This window comes from Indicator indicator, chromosome 3 (genome assembly GCF_027791375.1).
Source record: "Indicator indicator isolate 239-I01 chromosome 3, UM_Iind_1.1, whole genome shotgun sequence".
Lineage (NCBI taxonomy): Eukaryota > Metazoa > Chordata > Aves > Piciformes > Indicatoridae > Indicator > Indicator indicator.
Window position 1 is genome coordinate 9895088 of NC_072012.1, and position 24358 is coordinate 9919445.

Genomic DNA, 24358 nt, shown 5'->3' on the forward strand with positions numbered 1-24358 from the left:
ATGACATTAAAGGAACTTGAAAGTTCCAAGCACTTACATTCCAAGTGAGGAAATGCCCAACTAAATGTTGCTATGCAAAGTTAGCCTCGTTGTGTCCAAATTATGGTACAGTATCCAATTAAATAATAGCCTAGAATTTGCATACTATCTTTTCCACAGGATCTCTGACTCACTCATCCCAAGGCAGACCAGTAAAGCAACATGGAAAATTTTATCCTGTGTAGCTAAAGACAAAGTGGAAAGCAATAGAAAATGAGGATTTTTTTTGTTCCAGTCAGTGCTGAGCAGGAGATGATCAGAGCTCATTACAGACTCTTCCCTGCAAATGCCACATTATATATAAGAGTATCCTTTTCCACTACAGCTAATTATATATTTATTAGGATAATTGCAGAATGCCAAAACCCACAAGTACCCAGACCTCTAAAAAAAATATAAAATAAAAATAAAAAGTTTCTTTTCCATACCAACACTTAAACGGAGTAATTTTTTTAACAAAAAACAACAAGTCTGTTTAGTTGTGAAGCACAAAGTATTGAACTGGATCCCCACATCTGTCCATAGTTTCTTGAGAGATCTGAGGTTCAAGGTCACAAAAAAAAAAAAAAAATCAGTGTGTCATGCTGCATGATGTCTCCTATCAAGCTGTGTGGTGGACTGTGGAAGCATACAGCTTGGAATACACACAGAAGCACATGAGAGCAGAGCTCATGAGACAGGCTTGAGTCTCCCTAGTTACAGGTCCCTGCATCAGCCTGCACCAACACACTTCACTAATTTGAAATCAAGTGCAGTGAAATGGAGTTGTTCAGAGTCAGGTACATCAGTGTTATTTAGTTTGAAAATGCCTACATTAAAAACACCTATTCCAAGAAAATCTTCCTATCTGTATGTGAAAATCAGATGAAGAAGAATTTTAACAGTTAGCACTCCCCTCAGGATGGAAATTCCAAATTTCAGTCAGGGCAGCATCTGTAGTGAGAAGTTAAGGGGTGATGGTTTGAAGCTAAAGAGTAGATTTAGGCTGGGCATTAGGAGGAAGTTCTTTATCATGAGGGTGGTGGAACACTGGAACAGATTGCACAGGGAGGTGGTTGGGGCCCCATCCTTGGAGATATTCAGGGTGAAGCTCAACAGGGCTCTGGGCAGCCTGATCTAGTTGAGGATGTCCCTGCTGACTGAAGAGGGGGTTGGACTAGATGATCTTTAGAGGTCCCTTCCAACCCAGACCATTCTATAATTCTGTGGTCCTGTATTAGCACCACCTTTAGAATAAGGATGTCTGCCTTTCAAAGCAAGCCTGTGGCCAAAGAGGTAAATATTTAAGTGACAACACTCATGTTTTCATTTAAGAGAACTCTCTTTTTTTCAGTCTCATGACCCTTGATGTAAAACATAACACAATTTAGCTATGCTTGAACTAGACAGCAGTACCTTACAAAAAGAAGCCCAAAGAATATAACTTGGGAAATATAAGGATTTATATATGCATGGTTGGAAAGTTGCTACAGCTTATATAGGGGAGGCATTTCTTTTACATGGAGGCAGAGAAAAAGAGGTAAAGATTACAAAATTAATGTAGCAAAATTACTTTTTTTTTTTTTTTTCAGTAAAGTCCAACAAAAGTTATTACTGTCAGCTGATAATTTACCAAGGGACCTGGGGCTGTTTAGTCTGAAGAAATGGAGCCTGAAAGGAGACCTTGCTGCTCTCTACAACTACCTGAAAGCGACAGAAGTGGGTGTTGGTCTCTTCCCACAAGTCGCAACTGATAGGACAAGAGGAAATGGCATCAAGTTACACCAGGGGAAGTTTATGTTGAGTATTAGGGAAAATTTCTGTACCAAAAGACTGGGACAGGCTGCCTAGGGAAGTGGCTGAATCACCATCCCTGGATGTATTTTAAAAGATAAGATGCTCAAGGATATGGTGTAGTAGTCACCCTGATAGAGCTAGATAATGGTTGGACTTAAAAGACTTTAAGACTTAAAGTCTTAAAGGACTTTTTCAATCACAGTGATTCTGTGATTCATGTTTATCCTTTGATCTGCGATTTCCAGTGTGTTTTGAAAACACCACTAAAGGCTCCCTGGATGTTTGTGAGGCTCTGACACCTAAGAAATTTTTTAAATAATCGAGAAACTATCCCCCACAAATTTTCAAATTGATTCACTAAGCTGGGCAGCCTCTATCCTCTCAAAACAGGATGCTTCTTTAGTACAACAGGGTTTGCTTAGAAGAGAAAGATATTTTTATCTCTCTAAAAACCTTCAAGAGACAGAAACCTACTGAAATGAAGAAGAGTCTGAACCTACCACTCTCACAACAGGCTTTCTGCTCAGTCAAAATAACATAAATTCTTAGCACAGTAGTTGTTTCATAACTTTTTTACCAGTCCTTCCCAAGCTCAGATACCACCAGCTGAGAAGTTTATTTTCTTGTTCTGGTGTGGGTTACTGTCATGCCTTGCTACTTGTGATAGTAAAAACCTTATCCAGACTCCTCCAGTCAGAAAGTATGAGCTGTTTGAATCAACTCCTTCATTTCCTCCAAGGATGATAATGCAAACTGAAATAGCTCTCCCACTTGCTCTGCCTTTTAACTATTAGATTATCACAGCTTTTTTTTTTTCCCCTGCCACTGTTGAGCTTTCCATCAAGCTGAATTGCACTGAAAAAAAAAAAAAAGCTGTCCTCATAAGGCAGCATAGGTGCCTTACAGTACTTGCCTTACTGCCTGTAGGCTAACTAATACAATCGTAGCATCATAGAATCAATCAGGGTTGGAAGGGACCACAAGGATCATCCAGTTCCAACCTCCCTGCCATGGATCCTTAGGTGGCATAGCCCAGCTTTGTTCCAACCTGACATTTCTATCTTTGTAAGGCAGCTTGTGGGAGAGTCACTGATAGAACTGAATTCCTTCTGCAATAATACACATCTCATTGGCCAAGAATGCCAATGGTATCCTGGGGTGCAGTAGTAAAAGTGGGTCCAGCAGGTTTAGGGAGGTTCTCCTCCCCCTCTACTCTGCCCTGGTGAGACTACACCTGGAATATTGTGTATGGTTTGGGGCTCCTCAATTCAAGAAAGACAGGGATCTACTGAAGAGGGTTCAACAAAGAGCTACAATGATTGCAGGACTTGAATATCTCTCCTGTGAAGAAAGACTGAGAGAACTGGGACTGTTTGGTCTGGAGAAGAGAAGGCTGAGAGGGAATCTTACTAATGTCTATAAATATCTGAAGGGTGGGTGTCAAGAGGAAGGAGCCAGGCTCTTTAAAGTGGCACCTGGTAATAGGACAGGGCACAATGGATATAAGCTAGAACACAAGAAGTTCTACCTCAACATGAGGAGAAAATTCTTTACTCAGAGGGTGATGGAGCACTGAAACAGGCTGTCCAGAGAGGTTGTGGAATCTCCTCTGGAGACATTCAAAGCCAACCAGGACGTGTTCCTGTGGGGCCTGCCCTAGGTGATCCTGCTTTGGCAGAGGGGTTAGACTCAATGATCTTTGGAGGTCCCTTCCAACCCCTACCATGTTGTGATTCTATGATTCATAAGCTGGAACAAATATACCCTGTGTCCTTAAGATAAAGGATATTTTTGTTTCTCCTTCCAGCAACATGTTATTTGTGAAAAGAAATAGGGGGGGAGGGCATTAAGACAAGGCATTGAAATGAATGTTTGCAGCATAATAGATCTTTTCTGCAAAATGAGCACACTGAGGACATCCTCAGATTCTGGATTTTTTTTTTTTCACCTCTATTCCAACTGCCCCTCAGATACCCAGGTGGTATGGGTGGCAGTTCCCTAGGCATGCCTCGTTTTGATTTTTTAATTCAGCCTGCTAGTGAGAAAACTCTCTCAACAACCAAGAATGATACATCTTTTAACACACCACTGTGCTTCTAATAAAAATTAAAATTGCATAAGCCACAGCTCATTAAATTTGCCATGGTATTTATAGCATCTCCTACTTTCACTAAAACACCCTTGCAGATGCAATGGCTCCACATCTCATTCTGTAAAACAGATTGTGGCAGTCACTCCAAGGTAGCTGCATGAGTAATTAAGACCTGGTTTGTACTGGTCCTAATACAGATATATTCTGATTGAATGCATCCTGTGCACCTCTCTCCTGGCAGCCCAGACAACCTCCTGCACTAGGAAGCTCATACCACCTCCTGGGAAGCCACCTCTCATGCAGGAAATTTGTTTTGCCACATCCTAGCACCAAGGCAGGCGTCCAATTCAAATTACTGCAAACAAGTTTCTTTCTGATCGATTGCTCAAACACTCAAAGGACTTTGTTTTCTGGGACCAGGCTATATGACAGCAACAACAACAAAAACAAACAAAACAAAACAAACAAAAAAAAACCCAACAAAAAAAACCCCACATTTTCCCACATTGGGTCCAAAAGGCACTGTGCAACTGAGGTTCACAATAACTGACAAATGCCTGAATCAATCATCGCACCTACTGCTATGACAGAGATGATTACTGCCTTTCTGTGGGTGAAGCATGCACCCTGCTCTGTAGGGCATTTAAAATAATTCAATTCCAACCCATTTCCCCCCCCTCCAAATCGTTTCCAGCTGTATGCTCCCTTTCCTTCCCCCCATGTTGTTTTTATTGGCTATAACACAAGTGGGTAAAGATAGATTTTCCCAGATGTCGCAATAATAAACACGGAGCTGGTGTGAGATTTGATTGAATATTACTAAGCATTAATAAATATATGGAGTAACAACATAGATTGATCAGAAAAAAAGGGGGGGGAAAAAAGAAAATGGGAAAAGAAGAGAAGCAGAGAAAGAAATGGCAGGAGGGAAGGAAAGGCAAGAAGATAGAAATGTACTTTAGGCAAACAATCTGGATTCATTTATGGTTCCCTTTATTGATTTGCTGATAGCATTAGAGCACAAGTATGGTTGTAAAGCATTCCCAAGAATGCTGCCTGTCTTCATGTGCTGCAATTTTTCTGCTCATACTGCAAGTCAAGCTTCCCAAGTTGGCCAACTTGTACCGTGCTAGACACTACTGTGCTGGATTCATGTCTCTGCTCCTATCCAAATGTCCATTTTTGGAGAATAATGAGCCCCCTCTGCTCCTCCCATTTTTGGTAGGGGGTTTTTATGAACAGTTGGCATCTCGGGTAAACCACCATCGTAGCCCAGAATAAAAATGACTGGATTTGTATGTGAGCCTCAATCCAAATTTCATTAATCCTATATATGGCCTGGACCAAGAATAATTTATTGACTGACATCCCCTCAGCATGTATGATGAGATGCCAACCATTTCTCCATGATGCCATCACTTGCATCTCTTTCATGCCCAATTCCCTTGTTCTCTTAGGCCTGCAGCTGAAACACTGGGATCCAGTGTGGACTTAGTTACCTGTTTCCAGTATAAATACAGAAAGAATCTTTTTTTATTTTTTTTTTAAATCTCTTTCCTTCAGAAGACATCTTCCTCCCTTTCTTAATCTTCTATTTGAAATTATGCTGCCTTTTTAAGCCATTTGAGTGCATGTGTGCATGCTTGGATATAACCCTGACATTCAACTTTCTGTATTTTCTGGATTTCTCAAAATTATGTGTAAAGTCATTTTCTTCACCTGTGAGTTAATAAAATCCATGCACAGATTCTGTTAGCCTTTAAAACTGTAGTTTCTCTCCCATCCCTCCCCCTTTCTGTCTGGAGACTGGACCAAAACGTAGGTAAATGCATGGTCACAAGAAGCTTCTCAAGAAGGGGGCCCACAAGGATGGAGAGAGACTGTTTATAAAGGTCTCTAGTGATAGGAGGAGGGGAAATGGCTTCAAACTAGAGAAGAGTAGATTTAGATTGGGTGTTAGGAACAAATTCTTTACCGTGAGGGTAGTAGAACACTGGAACAGGTTGCACAGGGAGGTAGTTGAGGTCCCATCCATGGAGATGTTCAAGGTGAAGCTCAACAGGGCTCTGGGCAGTCTGATCTAGTTGAGGATGCCCCTACTTACTGCAGAGGGGGTTGAACTAAATGACCTTTAGAGGTCCCTTCCAACCCAGACCATTCTATGATTCTATGTTGCTCTTCTCCTAAACCACCCAGAATAAACAGGACTTCAGTCTCACTTAAGATGCATCCTTTCAACATGCCAGAAATCTACAGATCAATAAAAAAAGATCAGAGTTTTGTCAAAAAAAGCTTCAGAACTTCCTTGTTTTTTTGCCTGTGTATTGTTCTTCCCTGTCAAGTGTCCAGTTCAATGATTTGCCAGATCATTGTATCAGTGATATGGCCGAATGAACACCACCACATCATCATTATTTAACACAAGTCTGACAAGGCAGATGTCTGCAGACTGCTTTTGTTATCTTGACAGCTATATTTTTTGAAACACCTCATTTCTGTCCTGGATTTAGCAGTCTGGTTTTTACACAGATTCCCATGTATTCTATAGGTGGTCCAGCCCTCATTCTTTGAAGTTCCTCTTGGAAAAGGTAGCTCAGCAACCACCCAGCTTAGCTAACTTACTGGGGATTTCCCTGGCACAGTAGGATTCCCAGAAATCACAAAAGTGGACTTTTGCCCCTGTCTCATGCCTTTTGCCTGCTGCTTGGTTGTGGTTGAAAGACAAGCATACCTGAAGCATAAGAGGTAGTGTTAGCAGTGAACACACAGCTGTTGGAGAGACCTCATGGTCACAGAATCGTAGACTGGAAGAGACCTTTGAGATCATCTACTCCAACTGCCCATGGCAGGGATGTCTCACAACTAGACTCAAGGCCTCATCCAACCTGGCCTTGAACATCCCCCAAGGAAGGAGACATCCACATCCTCCCTAGGCAGCCAGAGTCTCACCACCCTCATACAGAAGAACTTCTTCCTAAGATCCAGTCTAAACCTACTCTCCCTCAGCTTCAAACCATTCCCCCTTGTCCTATCACTAGACACCCTTAGGAAAAGTCCCTCTCCAGCCTTCCTGTAGGATCCCTTCGGGTATTGGAAGCTATTGGGTCAGCTCCCTCAGCCTATCCCATCCTCATAGCAGAGGTGTTCCAGCCCTTGGATCGTCTTTGTGGCCCTCTGCTGGACTTGCTCTGTGTTCTTATGATGAGGACACCAAAACTGGACAAAGTATTCAAGGTGGAATCTCTCAAGAGCAGAGTAAAGAGGCAGAATCACCTCTCTTGAGCTGTTGGCCACATTCCTCTTGATGCAGCCTAGGATGCAATTTGCCTTCTGGGCAAATCTGTTGGTTAAGTTTGGGGGTTTGCTTTGAATTTTAAGGGGGAACTGTTGCATAAAGATGTAAATTAGAACAACCATAAATCTACACTTGTCAGTGCTAGTGGTGGAGCCTGTGTCCAGTGGCTAAAGAGTAGGTTTCCTGTTTTCCATACAGACAGAAAGCAATTGATATTATGCAGTCAGAGCTTTCTCACCCTCTCCATCCTATGACCTGAGTAACTTGCCATGAGCAAGATGAATTTTCCTTTGGGGTGAAATGAAAAACTTGATTTGTTTTGATCCTTTCTTCAATCTGTTTGGGCAGAAAAAAAGTTCTGGTTTCATGTTTCTCTATGCCAGATACAGATGTGTTTTCCTACACATGTGGATATTTGTGCTTCCAAGTATTTTGTAACCTTAAGTGTGGGGATTTTTAAGCTTTGTCCTTTTAAAAGCTTTTTTTCCCCCCTTACTAGTGTAATAACACCACTTCCTAAACCCTATCCTTTTCCTAGACACTGACCACATCATCTCTGGGTGCTACTCCACTAATAAAACAAAGACATGTGGATTCTGGGCTCTTTTATGGACCTTCATGGAACTCATCTGGCTGAGCTGGCAGGGGTCATGTAAACCTTCTCCATCCGTTAGAGTTCGTGTGGTTTCACACCCAACAAATGTCAAGGCAGAACTCAGCTGCAACTGCCAATTTTCATCTGTGTTTGGGTTAAGCCATAAAAGAACCCACCAGATTCCACATCAGTCATTTCAGAGCTGCAAGAAACCACCCAGGTTAGGTGAAAAGGTCAAGAATCTGGTGAACATTTTGGCAAATATGGCCTGAAAGACCTGGGTTGTTTGTTGTTGTTTTTTTTCAAACTTTCTGTAGTCTGACAGAAGGTCCGAAGGTCCAGACTGATGCCACACAAATTTTGTTCCCTGTAGCTCTCATTTTGTATAGAAGCATTGAGAATGAAAGCATAATCCTCTTTGGACATGTGAACTGCATTCACTTGCAAGGATTCTGAGGATGAAAGGAGTCTTTCTGATGAAGAGGATTGTCACTCATGAGTGCAAGGATGGAGCTGATGAGGTGCCCTAAGATTCTCTGCTTGAAGAGGAGAACAGAAGTGGTGAAAACCTTTTCACCAGAAAGCTTAATGATGACACTACCTGGGGTACAACCCTCTAGAGTGTGCCTCTTCAAGGACATAAGTGACCTCTCAGAAGTTAAGAGGACTTATTTGCTTAAGAGTCAGAGCCTCTTGCATGCCTGAAAGCTTTGGCAGACCAAGACAACATAGCATGAAGAAGAATCATGGTGGCATGTTTGTCACCTGTCTATTTTCTGGCAGCAACATAATTTTGAGCATCAACTTAAGCTGGTAAACAAGCATATGACCAACCAAGGAGGACCAGATCTCTGCTTCTAATAGTCCCAACAAGTGACTAGGTGTTGTTCTGGTTCATTTAATGTTGAAAGTAAAAGCTGAACATTAAATTACTTCCTGTATATGGTATCTTGATAATGTTTGATGCCTTCCACTTCCACTCTTCATGAGAAACAAAAGTTAGGCCAGAAGTAGAAATAGATTAGGACAAGCGTGGGAAGAGGCACCAATGAGCAAACTCCTGACCACCACCTTTTCAAAGCCAAATTCTACCAATCTTTTTTCTGAAGCTCAAAAAGTTCAGACTATTCTTTTGACATTGATTTCATTCACTGGGTCTCAGGTTTTAGCCCTCTCCATTTCTGTGATTCAATGTGCAGTAACGTACACAGAATATGACAGATTCTCTGTCAGCATTAAGTCAGTCGCCTTGATGCTAATGGATTTAGTCAACTACAACACTTTACAGCTGGGACACTGCACCCTTAAAAATCTCAGACCTCAGCCAGACTCTCAGACTTCCACATTCTTTGAAAAACAATATTCAATTCCATCATTCACTTGAGTGTACCTCAGATTTTAGCATTCATTTCAAAAGGATGTTAGGAAGAGAAAGCTAGCCTTGATCTCCAGTAAGAACCAAAGCACCCTGTAAGTTCTTTCCTCTTTACACAAATGAGATTAAGTTCTATGCCTTTTCTTCACACATATTTAACAAGATCTCCTATCTGAATCCATTCAACCTTGGAGGCACAAGACTCACCCAAACCATTGAATTCAAAAAAGGGGTGTCACCCAAAGAAGAACCAGACACAAGATGAGCAGGCATCAACCCCACTGAGAAGCTGGATGCTATCACTCTAAGCACCCTTGTGAGAGCCACACACTACAAAATGTTATCCCACCATTGAGCAGCAGGTAATTTGGGAGATGGTAAGCGAGCAGCCCTTGGGGGAGAGAGAAAAGTTCAGGGATGGGCTAAGGGTACTCATCTGCAGAATGAGAACAACAATCATCTCAGGGCCAGAAAAGATATGCATAATCTTCCCTATGGAATAATATCAGACAGGGAAAATGGAAAGAGAGCAATTTAGCTTCTGCAAATTAACACCTTGTCAGGCCAAGGTCTTGTATCATTTCCTTTGAATAGATTTCCTGCCTTAAATCACTTGAGTATTTCCTTTCCAGTGAGACAGCAACACTAACATGGGTATGTATCACTGCCACGTATTGGAAAGCCAGCGCTGTATGCACAACACTTCCATTAGTTAATTGGGACCTTCCCACTACTTAGCATTTGAGAAGGCTGCAGAGGGATTCTTTTGGAGCTGCTTGTTCCTTGTTTTTAGCATGCACCACAGTTATGGCAATCTCTAACAGGACACCAGTTGGACATATTTTTTCATGGCATGTGATGACTGCATCCTTGGATGCCTGTGCAGGCATCCAGGGCACTGCTGAGTATGAAGTTGCACAGATACAAACGACTTCATCTAGACATCACTAGAGATTTCATGCCTCTTGCTACTTACTTTTCCATGAGTGAAAACATACAGACCCCACTTGTTCTGGGAGCACCACTGTTGAACTCCAATAGGTAAATACCAGAGGGTTATTAAACCTTTGCAGGACCATGGTAGGAAATCCAAAAGACAACCAGCCCAAGTGTATCACTTCAGCAGCGTATTAGAGACACCCTTACCTACTCGAAGCTCTTGTCCAAAGACTGTTTTCTCTCCCAGTGCAGAGCAGTTCCACCTCCCATACCGAAACTGGTACTGGCACTCATTGATTCCCATTTGTGCCCCTTCCCCGATCACAATGATGGCATCAGGGCGGCTCTGGCAGATCGCTCGCTGCCGAGGGGCCAGGCCTGGGATTTTGTTGCAGATGATATTAGCTCCTAAAGCAACCACGGATGACAAAGCTCTGAAGAAAAGAAAAGAGAAAAAAAAAAAAGGCAGTAAGACATGTTATAACCACATTGAAGACATTTATTTCTTTTTGCCATGTGCTGCTGGCAAGGTGCTGGGCAAAAGGAGAAAGTTGGAAGTTGGGTTCCTATCCTTATGCCAACTTATCCCAACCTTTCTGGTCTGGCAAAAGAGATTGGAAATCTTGCAGTAATTCATGATCTGATTTGTGCCAGAAACAACAAAGAAACAGAATCACAGAACGTTAGGAGTTGGAAGGGACCTCAAAAGATCATCTAGTCCAACCCCCATCAACAGAGCAGGATCACCTAGAGTAGGTCACACAGAAGCACATCCAGGCAGGTTTTGAATGTCTCCAGAGAAGGAGACTCCACAACCTCTCTGGGCAGCCTGCTCCAGGGTTCTGTCACACTCAGTGAAAAAGTTTTTCCTTATGTTCACGTGGAACCTCCTGTGCTCCAGCTTGTGCCCAGTGCCCTTTGGTCTATCATTGGGCATCACTGAGAAGAGCCTGGCTCCATCCTCCTGACACTCACCCTTCACACATTTATAAACATGAATGAGGTCACCTCTCAGTGCTCAGTCTCCTCTCCAAGCTAAAGAGACACCTCTCTCAGCCTTTCCTCAGAAGGGAGGTGTTCCACTCCCTTAATCATCTTTGTGGCTCTGTGCTGGACTCTTTCAAGAAGTTTTCTGAGGTCTTTCTTGAACTGAGGGGCCCAGAACTGCACACAATATTCCAGATGTGGCCTCACCAGAGCAGACTAGAGGGATCCCTCAGCACCATATCTCTCTATCTTTTAAACACATCCAGCAATGGGGATTCAACCAGCTCCATGGGAGGCAGGGCTGGCCCTTCTGTAACTTTAAAGTATATGACAGTGGAAAGATGTCTTGTACAACCTGGAGATGTCAGGGGTACAGGGGACTCTGCAATCCCAGCCTAGTCCATGGTTCTCCTCCCAGAAGGAGGCTGAAAGAACCCATGTCAGCCCCTTACTTTCTGCTAGGGTACCCTGGCAGTGGGTCAGCTGAGAAAAGAAGGAATTCTTCACAGCACAGCCATTCTTCATAGCAGAGCAAGAGCCAGGGCTCCCTGGCAGCAACACCTCCCCAGCTCAGCATATGCAGTGGTTCTCATGGTGACTCTCAGGCTCTACTATCCTTGCCCCACTTCCTCCACCTGGCTTTGCCTAGTTCCCTGGCACAAAGCAGTTGCCCAAGCATCCTGCAATACTTCCCTGTCTGGTAACCTATTTCCCTTTCAGCAGGAGCTGCTTCAGACATTGATCCTTCTAAGAAAACCTAATCCTGAAGGAGTCCAGAGTTGGATCCTAAGAAAGAGACATACACAAGCATTCAAAATTTAAGCTGATGCTTGACACACATGCACAAGACACACAATTCTGGTGCCCTGGCTACCCAATTATTATTGGCTTGCTGGAGACCTCACAACCAACTTATTGATAAACATAATACATATATACCAAAACAATGTATATGATACACTTTTTTTTTTAACTAAAACTACTAACTAAAGCTATGAGAGAACTTGTTTTTAAATATCATTTTTTTCTCATGTGCTGAGCCCCCACAGTTTCGACTGACTTTTGTCTCAAGCTGAGCAGCAACAACTTATGACTTTCAAAACAAAGGAAAGCATGAAAGAGTTGGCTCCAGTGTCTACCCCATGTATAATTTTCAGTTTAGTTGCTTCCTCTGTACCCCTCACTACTGTCTCATGATTAGGTTAAGGAGTGTATTCCTTGGTCTCCCATTGTTTTTGGAGCAAGCCTTGGTCAAAGTATTTTCATACAGCGGGGGTGCTTATTCATCCAGGAAATAAACATTCTCATATCTGACTCAGAAGGTATTGTGAGGATGCCATGATTATTTTGTGTTTGCAAAGTGCTTTAAGACATGCCTCATTAAAAGAATTAAACTGCAATTATTAGGGGTAAGGAAGTGGAGGAGGGGGGGGCTTAGTTTTCTTGTCATTACTTCCAGGGACTTCCCCCTTTCCTGGCCTGAACTTCCCAGTGTATTCCCTCAGACTCGTTTAGCCTACTTTTAAAATTGTTACTATAATTTCAGTGCCAAAAGAAATGCTGAATCATGAAACTGAGGGTTTGGAAAGCTTGATTTATATTAAAGAAATGCACCCAACAGCATTTCAAGCTTCCTCTCCAGGGCTGCTTGCGGCGCCCCTCGGTTTGTGCGTCCGTCACACATTCGGGAGGGTCGCGCTGCGCTCCTGCCCCTTGGGCTGGTTGAAGACTACACGTTGGGTTGGGTTTTTCCCACTGGATATAGGAATGTTTCACTTCATAACTGTCAAAAAAAAAAAAAAAAAAGCAGCTCCCCGTGCCACGTTTTGGCAGCCTCTCCCATCTAATCTTTCTCTGCGGTGGAAGCTTCCTTGACTCTTATCAGGAAGAAATCCTACGAGCAGTGTTTTGTTGGGATTTCTGGTGCAGTTTACAGTAACTGTAACCACCCTGCCACCATCACTGCCCACGCACCCTTCAGAGCTTTTATGAGTGGGTTATCCACGTGGGTTACCCGAGCAAACAGCCTTAGGGGAATAATGGCACATCTCCTGCGCCACAGGAGCGCCTGGCATCTGGAGAGCCTTCACCTTTCTTCGACACTTAGCCGTTAATCCGAGGGAAACACCAAGCACTGGCATTGAGCAATAGTTATGGAACCACAGAATGACAGGATGGCAGGGGTTGGAAGGGAACTCCAGGGATCATCTAACACTGCTAACACAGGTTTGCCTAAAGCAAGCCACACAGGAACACATCCAGGCAGGTTCTGAAAGCCTCCAGAGAAGGAGACTCCGCAACCTCTCTGGGCAGCTCTGTCACCCTCAAAGTGAAGTTACTCCTTAAGTTCAAGTGAAAACTTCTGTGTTCTAGTTTGGAACCACTGCTCCTTGTCCTATCCACCACTGACAGGAGCTCAGCCCTATCCCTTTTGCCCCCCACCGTTTAGATATTTATAAACATCGATTAGATCCCTTCTCAGGCTTTTTTCCAGCCTAAAGACCCCCAGGTCTCTCAGTGTCTCCTTGAAAGAGAGGTGCTCCAGTCCCCTAACCATCTTCATGGCCCTCCATTGGACTCTCTCCAGTAGTTCCATGTCCCTCTTGAACTAGGGCCCAGAACAGGACACAATACTCAGATACTGCCTCATTAGGGCAGAGCAGAGGGGGAGGAGAACCTCCCTCAATCTGCTGGCCACACACTTGCTAATGCACCCCAGAATGTCACTGGCCTCCTTGGCCACAAGGGCACATTGCTGGCTCACAGTGAGCTTGTTCACCAGCACTCACAGGTCTTTCTCTGCAGAAGAACAGAGTTCTTCTATGGCAACAGAGACCTTCTAGCTATAAAGTGTTACATCCAAATGAAAATGTGGCATTGTGGACATGGATAGCTGTCGTGCCCAGGTGCCACAGATAGCACCTGGCAGTTCAAACTTCCAACAAACTAAACCTGAGGAGTGATGTCTTGGAAGACCTGGTTTCTGCATCAAAACCCTGAAGCATCACTCTTTGAAAAAATAACTAGGACTGCAGTCAGAGTGCAAAATTCTATGACTGGGAGAAAAGTTTCAGGATATTTTCTGAAAGCATACTTAATTATGCAAAGACAGATGACTACTGTCATTAAAAAAATGAAAATTCTTCCCCAAAATGTGTTTATTTCCCAGCATGGTTCTGTCTTCTCCCCAGGACCTCAATAACCAGAGCTTTTCTTTTCACAAAGTTACATGGAAAAAATTGCAAGATCACAACCATGAACATTATCACTTATGTCAAGCAATTAATAAAAGTAAAGGCCTTTGAAAACTCTTCAGAAATGAAACACTAGGGCCTAAATGAATATGATTTTTAAGGACAGCTCTGAGCTGTCCCTTGTGTCCTCAGCTCTTTTTGGGATGGGGTTAGAGGGGCTATCTCCATCTGAAGAGGTTGATGTTATATGGTGGGGAAGGCAGGGTGCTGCCCCACTCTGACACACCAGTGTACTCTGAGAAATTACTTTTGGGTCTTGAGGGTTATAAGTTGAGATTTTCCCAGCAAGAAAGTCAGAACAGGAGATGACAAAAGGGAATGAAGGAAAAGAATAAGTGATAATATAAGAAGAAAGTGAATGTGAGAGAAAATGAACCTGAACACAAGGGTGCTTTGTTATGAAAAAAAAAAAAAATCATCAACCAAAAAACCCAAAGCACCCTGGAGGTATTCAAGACCAGGTTGGATAAGGCCTTGAGCAACCTGGTCTAGTGTAAGATGTCCATGCCCATGACAGAGGATTGGAACTAGATGATCTTGAAGGTCCTTCCCAACCCAAACCATTCTATGAATCCATGACAGAAAATTTAATGTAGTATTGCTTTTCAGAAGGTAAATGTATTCCTCATTCATGATTTGCTTTCTTGAGCCTCTGTTTTATATTTGCAAATATAAAATATGGGCTTCACTCAAGCCCGTAAGTCATTCAATTTCTTTCAAATGTTATCATGTCCTTGTACCTTCAGATGAATTTCACATATAGGAAGGTCACCACTTGACCTGTAGTTCATGGAGGATCTTGGAGTCATTCCACAAGTGGACCACATATAAAGTAAATCTTTGTTACAGACTGTTGTACAACCACATGCACTGCATGGGGAAAAGGCTATTTTTTGTTGTTATTAGAAGAATCTGAATTCTAACAAAATTATGAAAGAGTATTCTCTACCTATAGATGAACATCCACAACTAACTAGTCCTGAGATTTCATACAATCATAGAATTGTCAGGGTTGGAAGGGACCTCAAGGATCATCTAGTTCCAACCCCACTGCCATGGGCAGGGACACCTCACACTAGATCAGGTTGCCCAGAGCCACATCCAGCCTGGCCTTATAAACCTCCAGGGATGAGGCTTCTACCACCTCCCTGGGCAACCTGTTCCAGTGTCTCACCACCCTCATGGTGAAGCATTTCTTCCTAACATCCAATCTGAATCTACCCACTTCTCCAAGGGCCTTAAAATACAATTCCAACAAACATATATATATGTATATATATATACAAACAAACAAACATATATATATATATATATAAGAGAAGATACAAAATGGAGAGATTAACCCAACAACACATTTCATACAGATGAAGAGCTTCAACAAGTTGGTTTTAACCTTTTGATTAAAATAAAATAATCATTGCTCCAAAAATTCTTCTCCAGCAATCCCTTCTCCTTGGGAAAATAACATGGCTTCAGGTGCTACACCTTCTCTTCCAACACCCTCTCCCATTTGTATTCCTGACTGCACAGCAGCACATTTCCCCCCCCAAGCCACTGAGCCATCCTTACTGCAAACCTTTTGTATAGGTGCCTGAAGGGTCACTGTGATCTCACCCTGCTACTCTATATTCACCTGAAGCTGTTGTTGGGCAGGGGGTTGGTTCATTTTCAGCAAGGAATTGAAGGGATTTAGCTGGCTGAATCCCTTCAACAGTGGAGGAGCTGCACAGCTTAAACCTTACCCCCACAGCCTCTGATGAAAAAAAAAAAAAAATCCCCATAATGGAGTCTTTGTTAGGAGGTACCACTGAGCTATTTTGTGGTGTCATTGCAACTCATCTGAAACATGACACTGCTGCCAAATGCTTGTCTTAATTAAGAATTCCTAAGTAAATATTTTGAGCCTGCATCAGTTGCATAAATTGGCAGAAGCATCCCAGGCTCTGAATGCCATCTGCATATGTTTAGGCTTTCAGTTTTGTTTTCCACTGCTGGCTTTAGGAGATCATTGTTTGGGGCATGCATTATTGAAATGGAACTCAAATGAGAGTGAGTGGTCCTGTCCTGCAGTTCACTCCTCTCTGCTGGGCCTCTGAGTTGAAGCTTCAGCCCTGGAGGCTGTGGACAGGGCTGTGTTCACTCACATTAAGTGAAAGGCAGAGATATCTTTGAGAAGGTGACAGCTGCTAGATTATACTGCTGGCATGGGCAGGCATGAAAGTGGTGGGATAGGTAAGCCTGAAGGATGACTCACAAAAGCAGAGCATGCCTTAGCCTAAACACTTTGGAGAGGGGGAACAACGACCCCATGCCTGTATGCAGTGGTGATGGGGGCAGAAGGGAATGAGCTGAGTCTTGGATTCACTCCTTTCTCTGCCTTCCAGCTGGGAGGCACAGGATCACAGAATCATGGAATGGTGTGACCCAAGTGCAGGACCTGGCACTTGCCTTGGTTAAACCTCATACAACTGTCCTTGGCCCATCAACCCAGCCTGTCCAGATCCCTCAGCAGAGCCTTCCTACCTTTGAGCAAATCAACATTCCCACACAAGTTGGTGTCATCTGCATACTTACCGAGGGAGCACTCAAGTCCCTCGTCCAGATAATTGACAAAGTTACTACACAAGACTGGCCCCAAAACTGAGCCCTGGGGAACACCTCTTGTGACCAGCTGCCAGCCAGGTTTAACTCTGCTCACCACCACCACAACTTGTGATGCAACACTTGATATGGAATAGATATCTTGAAGACCTGTTACATCTCTAGTTTACCTGTATTCAACTTTATTTACAGCAAGGGAAGACTCATTGAAAACAGAAATGCCTCACATGCCTCCTGTGTCCTATTGCAGAAATCATGCTGGCAAACTCAACATTTCCATTGACATTGGACATTTACTGCCTCACAACAGGCAAAGCTTTTTCTTTATCATCTTCAACCACATTATTCTAGGGACATCTTGTTGTATGGCGGAGAACATTCACATCTTGTATGCATAAAAAAAAAAAAAAAAAACAGAAAAAGTGAAATAGGATGTTAAAACATCTGAAGAATGGGAGAGCTTGATGCCAAAATCATTTGGATTTCAAGAAGTATTTGGTTAAACCGGAGTAAACTGATAAGAAGCTGCAGGAAGGTAACAATTGCTCTGGCATACACAGGGCAACTTGTGAAAGGATGGAATATTTCTGCTTTGGCCTTGGCAGTGATGAAGGCAGTGACACACATGGCATAACCTCAGTAAGCCTAATGAAAAGTGGTGTTGATATAAAGTGATCTCAGAATCACACAGAATCACAGAGTGTTAGGGGTTGGAAGGGACTTTGAAAGATCATCTAGTCCAGCCTCCCCTGCCAGTGCAGGATCACCTAGAGTAGATCACACAGGAATGTATCCAGGATTTTGAGTATCTCCAGAGACTCCACAACCTCTCTGGGCAGCCTGCTCCAGGGCTCTGTTAACCCCACAGTGAAAAAGTTTTTCCTTACGTCCATGTGGAACCTCCTTTGCTCCAGCTTGTGCCCATTGCCCCTTGGACATCACTGATAAGAGCCTGGATCTGTCCTACTGACAGTCATCCTTCACATCTTTATAAACATTCATAAGGTCACCTCTCAGTCTCCTCTTCTCCAGGCTAGAGAGACTGAAGCTCTCTCAGCCTTTCCTCAGAAGGAAGATGTTCCACTCCCTTCAGCATCTTTGTGGCTCTGTGCTGGGCTCTTTCAAGCACTTCCCTGAGGTCTTTCTTGATCTGAGGGGCTCAGGTCTGATTCCTTTTAGAAACCCAGGACCTTGTCAGATTTAGAAATCAAACTCAAACACTTCTCTTTCAAGCAATTGGTTTTTTTTCTTATGGTTTTATAAACACAGCCACAGGACCTACCTGTGTTATACCTGCAAAGTACAAAGCAGCTTCCACCATCAGTAACAAAAGTGTCCATTCCTGAATGCCAAGATGCTTGCTGAGCACTTGCCATTGCTATTGATGTCTAAGGCTATTATTTGCCTTCCACCCCATTTCTGTTTTCCTTTAAAACTAGGAAGAGTCATGCTGATATCTAAGAGAACACTTTGCTGAATAGTGATCAACTGCAGTGGAGAGCAAAAGTACCTTGCAGAACGACTGCTAGGATATTGCAGTTTTGCAGTTCTGCAATACCAAAAGAGTTGGAAAAGATAAGCTGCAGATTTTCCATGTCTACACACACAAACAAACAAAAAACCCAGTATCATGGAGAAATAAAAATGGCATACCTCAGATGTAAAATGTATGCTTTTTTTATGCTTTTCATGCAGCAAATAAGAATTAGTAAACTCTCTCCATCTCAGAATCACCGAATGCATCTGGCTGGAAGAGACCTCCAAGATTATTCAGTCCAACCCTTGACCCAGCACTGAGGGGGCAACATTAAACCATGGCTTAAGCACCAGGTCCACACACTGCTTAAACACCTCCAGGGATGGTGACCCCACCACTACCCTGGGCAGACCATTCCAATGCTTGAGAACCCTCTCTGTGAAGAAATAGTTCCGAGCATCCAGCCTGAACCTCTCCTGGTGCAGTTTGAAGCCACCAAGGAGAAGAGGCTGCCCCCTCCTCACTTCAACCTCCCTTCAGATAGTTGTAGAGAGCAATCAGGTCTCCCCTCAGCCTCCTTTTCTCCAAAGTGAACTACCCCAGCTTGATGCTGTCAGATTTACTAAATGTCCTACATTAGGTAGGATGTCCTAACATTTCTACATCTAGAATGGATGCAGGTTGTTGGCTCCTTGGCATGTTCTCAATTTGCTTGTAGAACCTTGTGCCCTAGACTTTTTCCTTCTCAATGACCCACTTCCACCTTTCCCTTAAATTGGTGTACACACCAATGTGTAGTGAACACTCTTGCACTGTTTCCAAGATGTGGGAAAAACTGGGAAAGAAACACAAAGTCCCAGAAGTAGAAACCATTGACCTCTACACACCTGGTATGAAGGCAGCTATTCTTTGCCCTTTTTAAGAGCACTTAATCACATCACAGTTTCTCCTGGGTGATCTGCTTTTAGAATCAAGCTGATTTTTTTCTCTTCTAATATTATCCTATTGCTTCAGAGGCCCTGTGCCCATCCTGTGGTAAGTATTGTTATGCTGCTACCAGCAAGCAAAACCTCATGTCAACATTCCTCAGTGGCAAGTCAGTGCAATCAGAAGAAGAGTCCACAGGAAAGGACTTATGTAGCAGAGCAGCATCTGTTCAGGTTTAGGTGGCATGGCAGATAACAATCTCTCTCCTGTCTTTGGTGTTGGAGAAGCAAACCATCTCTGATCAGGGCACTTTTATGCCATCACCATGACGACCAAATTCAGGCGACTGGTCAGAAATTGCAGTGTAAGCATCATAAACCTGATATCAAGAGCTGACTGCATGGATACCTGTCCTGCTCCCAGGACAGGTTTGGCAACCAGCTGGTTGTGCTGTGGTTAGATAAGTAGCTTTAAATGAGCTCACTAGCCTGGCTGCAACATGAGCACACTCCTCAGAGGTGCCCTGAGAGTCTCCCTTGGCCTGCCCAGCTCAGCTAAGATCTTGCAAAGCCTTGATTTAAAGAAGCAAAATGCTGTCAGGACCAACATATTAAATACAAGAGCTCTATCACGGATTTAAGTGTGCTAGATGCATAGTTCATAGAACCATAGAATGCACTGGGTTGGAAGAGACCTCTAGAAGTCATCTAGTCCAACCCCCAGTTTACACCCTTCATGTTTCCCTGGTCGTGTAGTCCTATGTGTCAGGGGGGAATTTGCTATAAGCTGGAAGTCAGCCTAAGTGAATGTATAGAATATGTCTCTACATGAAGACATCACACCAAACACCAAAACACCAAAGCCCCACATGAACTGAAAATGTAGAAACTTTGCACTCAGCCAGGTACCTAAGAAACAGATTGCAGAAATGCTGCATTTGGTAAGGTTGGTGTATTTTTTTTAACAAATATTTGTCTAAAAGTAAATGGAAAGGGAAAAAAAAAAATCAGCAAATCAAACCAAATTGAAATGCACTTGTAAAAAAAAAATTAATGTCATAGTCTATTAGTATATTAACTAATCTTGTGTTTTCTCTTCAGAGTCTGTTTGTTGACCTTTATTTCCTAGTGAGAAAATTATTTGCAGCCTTTCTGCAGTAGCTGGAAACAAAACTGCTTGGTGCTTTTTGTGGAGCAGGTCTGCATTCCTTGCAAGCAGCAAAACTCCTCCTGGCTCTTGATAACCATGCAAAGAGAAATTCTGATCCATTGGAGAAAGAGTTCATGCTTAACTTCCTCACATTAATTATCCCATTGAGGCTGTGAGACACTTTGTCTACATGGTATAACAGCCTCTGCTGTACTTTGGTCCTCAGCATAAATCTGTACAGCCCTCAGTACAAACAGCCATACTAACAAGAGCTGAACTTTACTCATGGTGATTCATGACCTTATCCCTTGCTGTGCTATCATTCTTCCTCACAGAAATGCAAGCAGGTCAGTTAAATTCAGACACACAGCTCAAACATTCAGGCAACATCCTGTCATTGTCACACTCAAACTATTCCCATCTTGGTCTCCCCTCTGAGTACATCCCAGCAGATCAGTCACTCACAATGTATTTTGCCAGGTCTCACTCCCTGGGTTTGAGGCACAGTTTTGACTTATTTTATTCTGGAATGTGATTTCTCCAGCCTCACATTCTCTCAGAGCATGAAGAAGTCATTCTGTCAAAACAGGTATTAAAAGGTAAAGGGTACCCTGCATCACCACCTCTTCTCAGGTAGATCACTGCATCATAGCCCCCAGAGAACACAGTTCCCTACAGAGCTCACATGAGCCACAACAGAGCATTGCCAGAGCAATGGTTTGATGAAGGGTAGTGGCAATATATAGGTCAAGCTGGTCACCAGCTGAAAGCCTTTGAGATTAAAAGTGATTTCCTCATTGACTTCCAAACATATTCCATTTGATTGCATTGAGTGATCAGCTAAGGAGTCATAACCTGTTGTCAGATCTGGAGAACAGGTCTGGTGAGCAGTAGCTGAGGGACCTGGGGTTGTCAAGCCTGGAGAAAAGGAGGCTGAGGGGAGACTTTCTGGCTGTCTGCAGCTCCCTGAAAGGAGGCTGGAGACGGGGGGAGTTGGTCTCTTCTCCCAAGATAACAAGTACCAAAATGAAAGGAAAAGGCCTCAGGTTGCACCAGAGGAGGTTTAGGTTGGATGTTAGAAGAAACTTCTTCACTGGAAGGGTTCTCAGACACTGGAACAGGCTCACCAGGGAGTTGGTTGAGTCCCCATCTCTGGAAGCATTTAAAAGCCAGAGAAACGTGATGCTGAGGAACGTGGCTTAGCACCAGACTTGGTAGAGTTAGAGAGCGGTGGGATTCGATGATCCTTGGGGGTCTTTTCCAACTGAAATGTTTCTCTGGTTCCTCTTCCATAATGTTATTAAGAGAAGGAAGAAGGGTTTGGGTTTTAACACACTGTGAGACTCACCAGACCTTCAGATCTGTTCTCAGAAGCTGGACAGCAGTGCAACACGGCTGCAGTTTCAGAAAGGTGTAAAAGCAAAAGGTGGGGAACACTCCCAGGAACTGTAGAATATGAAAATGATCATGCAGGTTACCATGCAGGTTACTGCATTCAGCCTGTGGGCTTCCTGCAAACAGAAACACTGTGCTTTGTAATCTGAAATGCCAGCACTGCCACAGACCTGTGTAACAGCCAGCAGCACTATCCATGAATTTCCAAGGTTTCTTTCAGCTGCCTATTTCAAAATTTTAGTTTTGTGGGGTGTAAGAACCACACAGTAACCTTTCTAGTTCCCTGGTTTGTCAAGCTTATCCCAGGTGTTCAAGAAGGATTAGCAAAAGCCATTTTGATTTTAGTTTTTTCCCTAAAGGGAGTTTCTGCATTTGGTAGGCAGCCATAAAAATCATGCATCTGTGTTATTATCCCAGTGGCTCATGGTGGCAAATCACTGTAAGCTTGTGAAAGCAACTGGATGAAATACTTCTAAAAATCTCTCAGAAGCTCACACACACACACACTGACAATCACACACATACAAGCATTTACCTTCATTTCTGTTATGTCATGTATTGACCCTAATGCACCTTCTTCTTGCCTTCAGACTGAAGATGTTGTTGGTTATGGGCATCTTGCATCCCTGTTCTTTCCCTCCAGTTCATTTGAATAATTATACCATCCCTTGTGGCCATGTAATCCAAAGAGTGGATATGTTTTGGAAAGTATGTGATGATAAATGTCTGGAATTCACAGGTGAGCCAGCAGAGGTGATACTAAAACAGCTGCATCAAAATGGGTGGATGACATCTACAGGGTGTGGCATGCAGAGTATCAGACAGGGAGCACTCAAGGCAGGCTAAGCCTGGCTTAACAGCTACCTCTCAGCCACACTCTACTTTTCATAGAATCACAGAATCATTTAGGTTGGAAAAGACCCCTGGCATCACCAAGTCCAACCACTGACCCTACTCCACAAAGTTCACCCCCAAACCATATGCCCGAGCACCATATCCAAACAACCTTTAAACACGTCAACAACCTCCCTGGGCAGACCCTGTCAGCCTTGTACTTTGAGATAAATCTTCCTTCACTGCTACCAAATACTTCTCTGGTTTTTTTCCTATTGCTGTCATTCTTTTGCCAATGATTCTTTTAACATTTTTACCCTTAAATGCAGTCAAAATTCCTAGAGAAGTGTGCCCTTTCTGTCTGAACTACATTTAACCATTCTAGAGAAGAAAAACTTAAAGCAAGAACATCATCATAGACTATAAACAAGCCATGAAACTACCAAATTCTCCTAAAAAACTGAATTTCATCTCTTAAAAACTTAAACACCATGAAGCTGTATGGCACTTACCCACTACTCAAAGACGAGGTCAATGAAAAAGGGTTATGCTTATAGCCAAGGATAATCACAGACATGCTCTAAGGTGTGAAGTCTACAACCTGAATCCCTAGTTTCACCCAGCAGTCACCCAGATGATGTGACATAGAACCATAGAATTGTCAGGGTTGGACCTCCAGGGTCATCCAGTTCCAATGCCCCTGCCACAGGCAGGGACATTTCACACTAGATCAGGTGTCTCAGAGCCCCATCCAGCCTGGTCTTAAAAACCTCCACAGAGATGGGGCTTCTACCACCTCCCACCACCACCCTGCCATGGGCAGGGACATCTCACACTAGATCAGGTTGCTCAGAGCCATCATCCAACTGGGCCTTAAAATCCTCCAGGGATGAGGCTTCCACCACCTCCCTGGGCAACCTGTTCCAGTGTCTCACCACCCTCATAGTGAAGAACTTCTAACATCCAATCTGAATCTATCCACTTCTAGTTTTGCTCCATTCCCCAGTCTGACATCCTACCTGACATCCTAAAAAGTCCCTCCCCAGCTTTCTTCTAGGACCCCTTCAGATACTGGAAGGCCACAATAAGGTCACCTCAGAGCCTTCTCTTCTCCAGACCAAACAGCCCCAATTCTCTCAGTCTGTCTCCATAAGAGAGAACCTCCAACCCTCTGATCATCCTTGTGGCCCTTCTCTGGGCACATTCCAGCATATCCAGATCTTTCTTGTAATAGAGGCTCCAGAACTGGTACTCTAGGAGGGGTCTCAGAGTGAGTAGAGGGGGACTTAAGACAATCCTGACAAAACCAAGCACATGCCTGTCTTGAAGCGTACCAGCAGAACACATGCATCAAGGGATCTGTAAGTACATGCCAAAGCATTCAGTTGGGCTGGCAGGTGTAGGCACAGCAGTGTGTGGAGCTGGTCACTGTGTGCTTCCACTGCAAGGTTCCTGTTAGGATACTATGAGACCCCCAGACTGGAGGCTGGATGAGCTGCGTTCCCCAGGGAGTTTTGTGAGAGAGCAATGTGGTAATTGCTTCTGGCTAAATGGTGATGGCAAGACACAGTACTAAAACCAGGAGTAAACAGGACAGAAAGTGACTTTGAGGAGGCAGTAGTC

The 24358-nt window shown here is 43.5% G+C and overlaps 1 protein-coding gene across 2 annotated transcripts in view; it reads right to left on the bottom strand.

Moving 5' to 3' along the window:
* The window catches only part of WNT7B (Wnt family member 7B), a 114648-nt gene that overhangs the window by 43234 nt on the left and 47056 nt on the right, over positions 1–24358 (bottom strand). For both annotated transcript variants that reach the window (XM_054399376.1, XM_054399375.1), the window contains exon 2: positions 10319–10545. In XM_054399376.1, coding sequence (XP_054255351.1) covers positions 10319–10545 — 227 coding nt within the window. The remainder of the gene's footprint in view (positions 1–10318; positions 10546–24358) is intronic.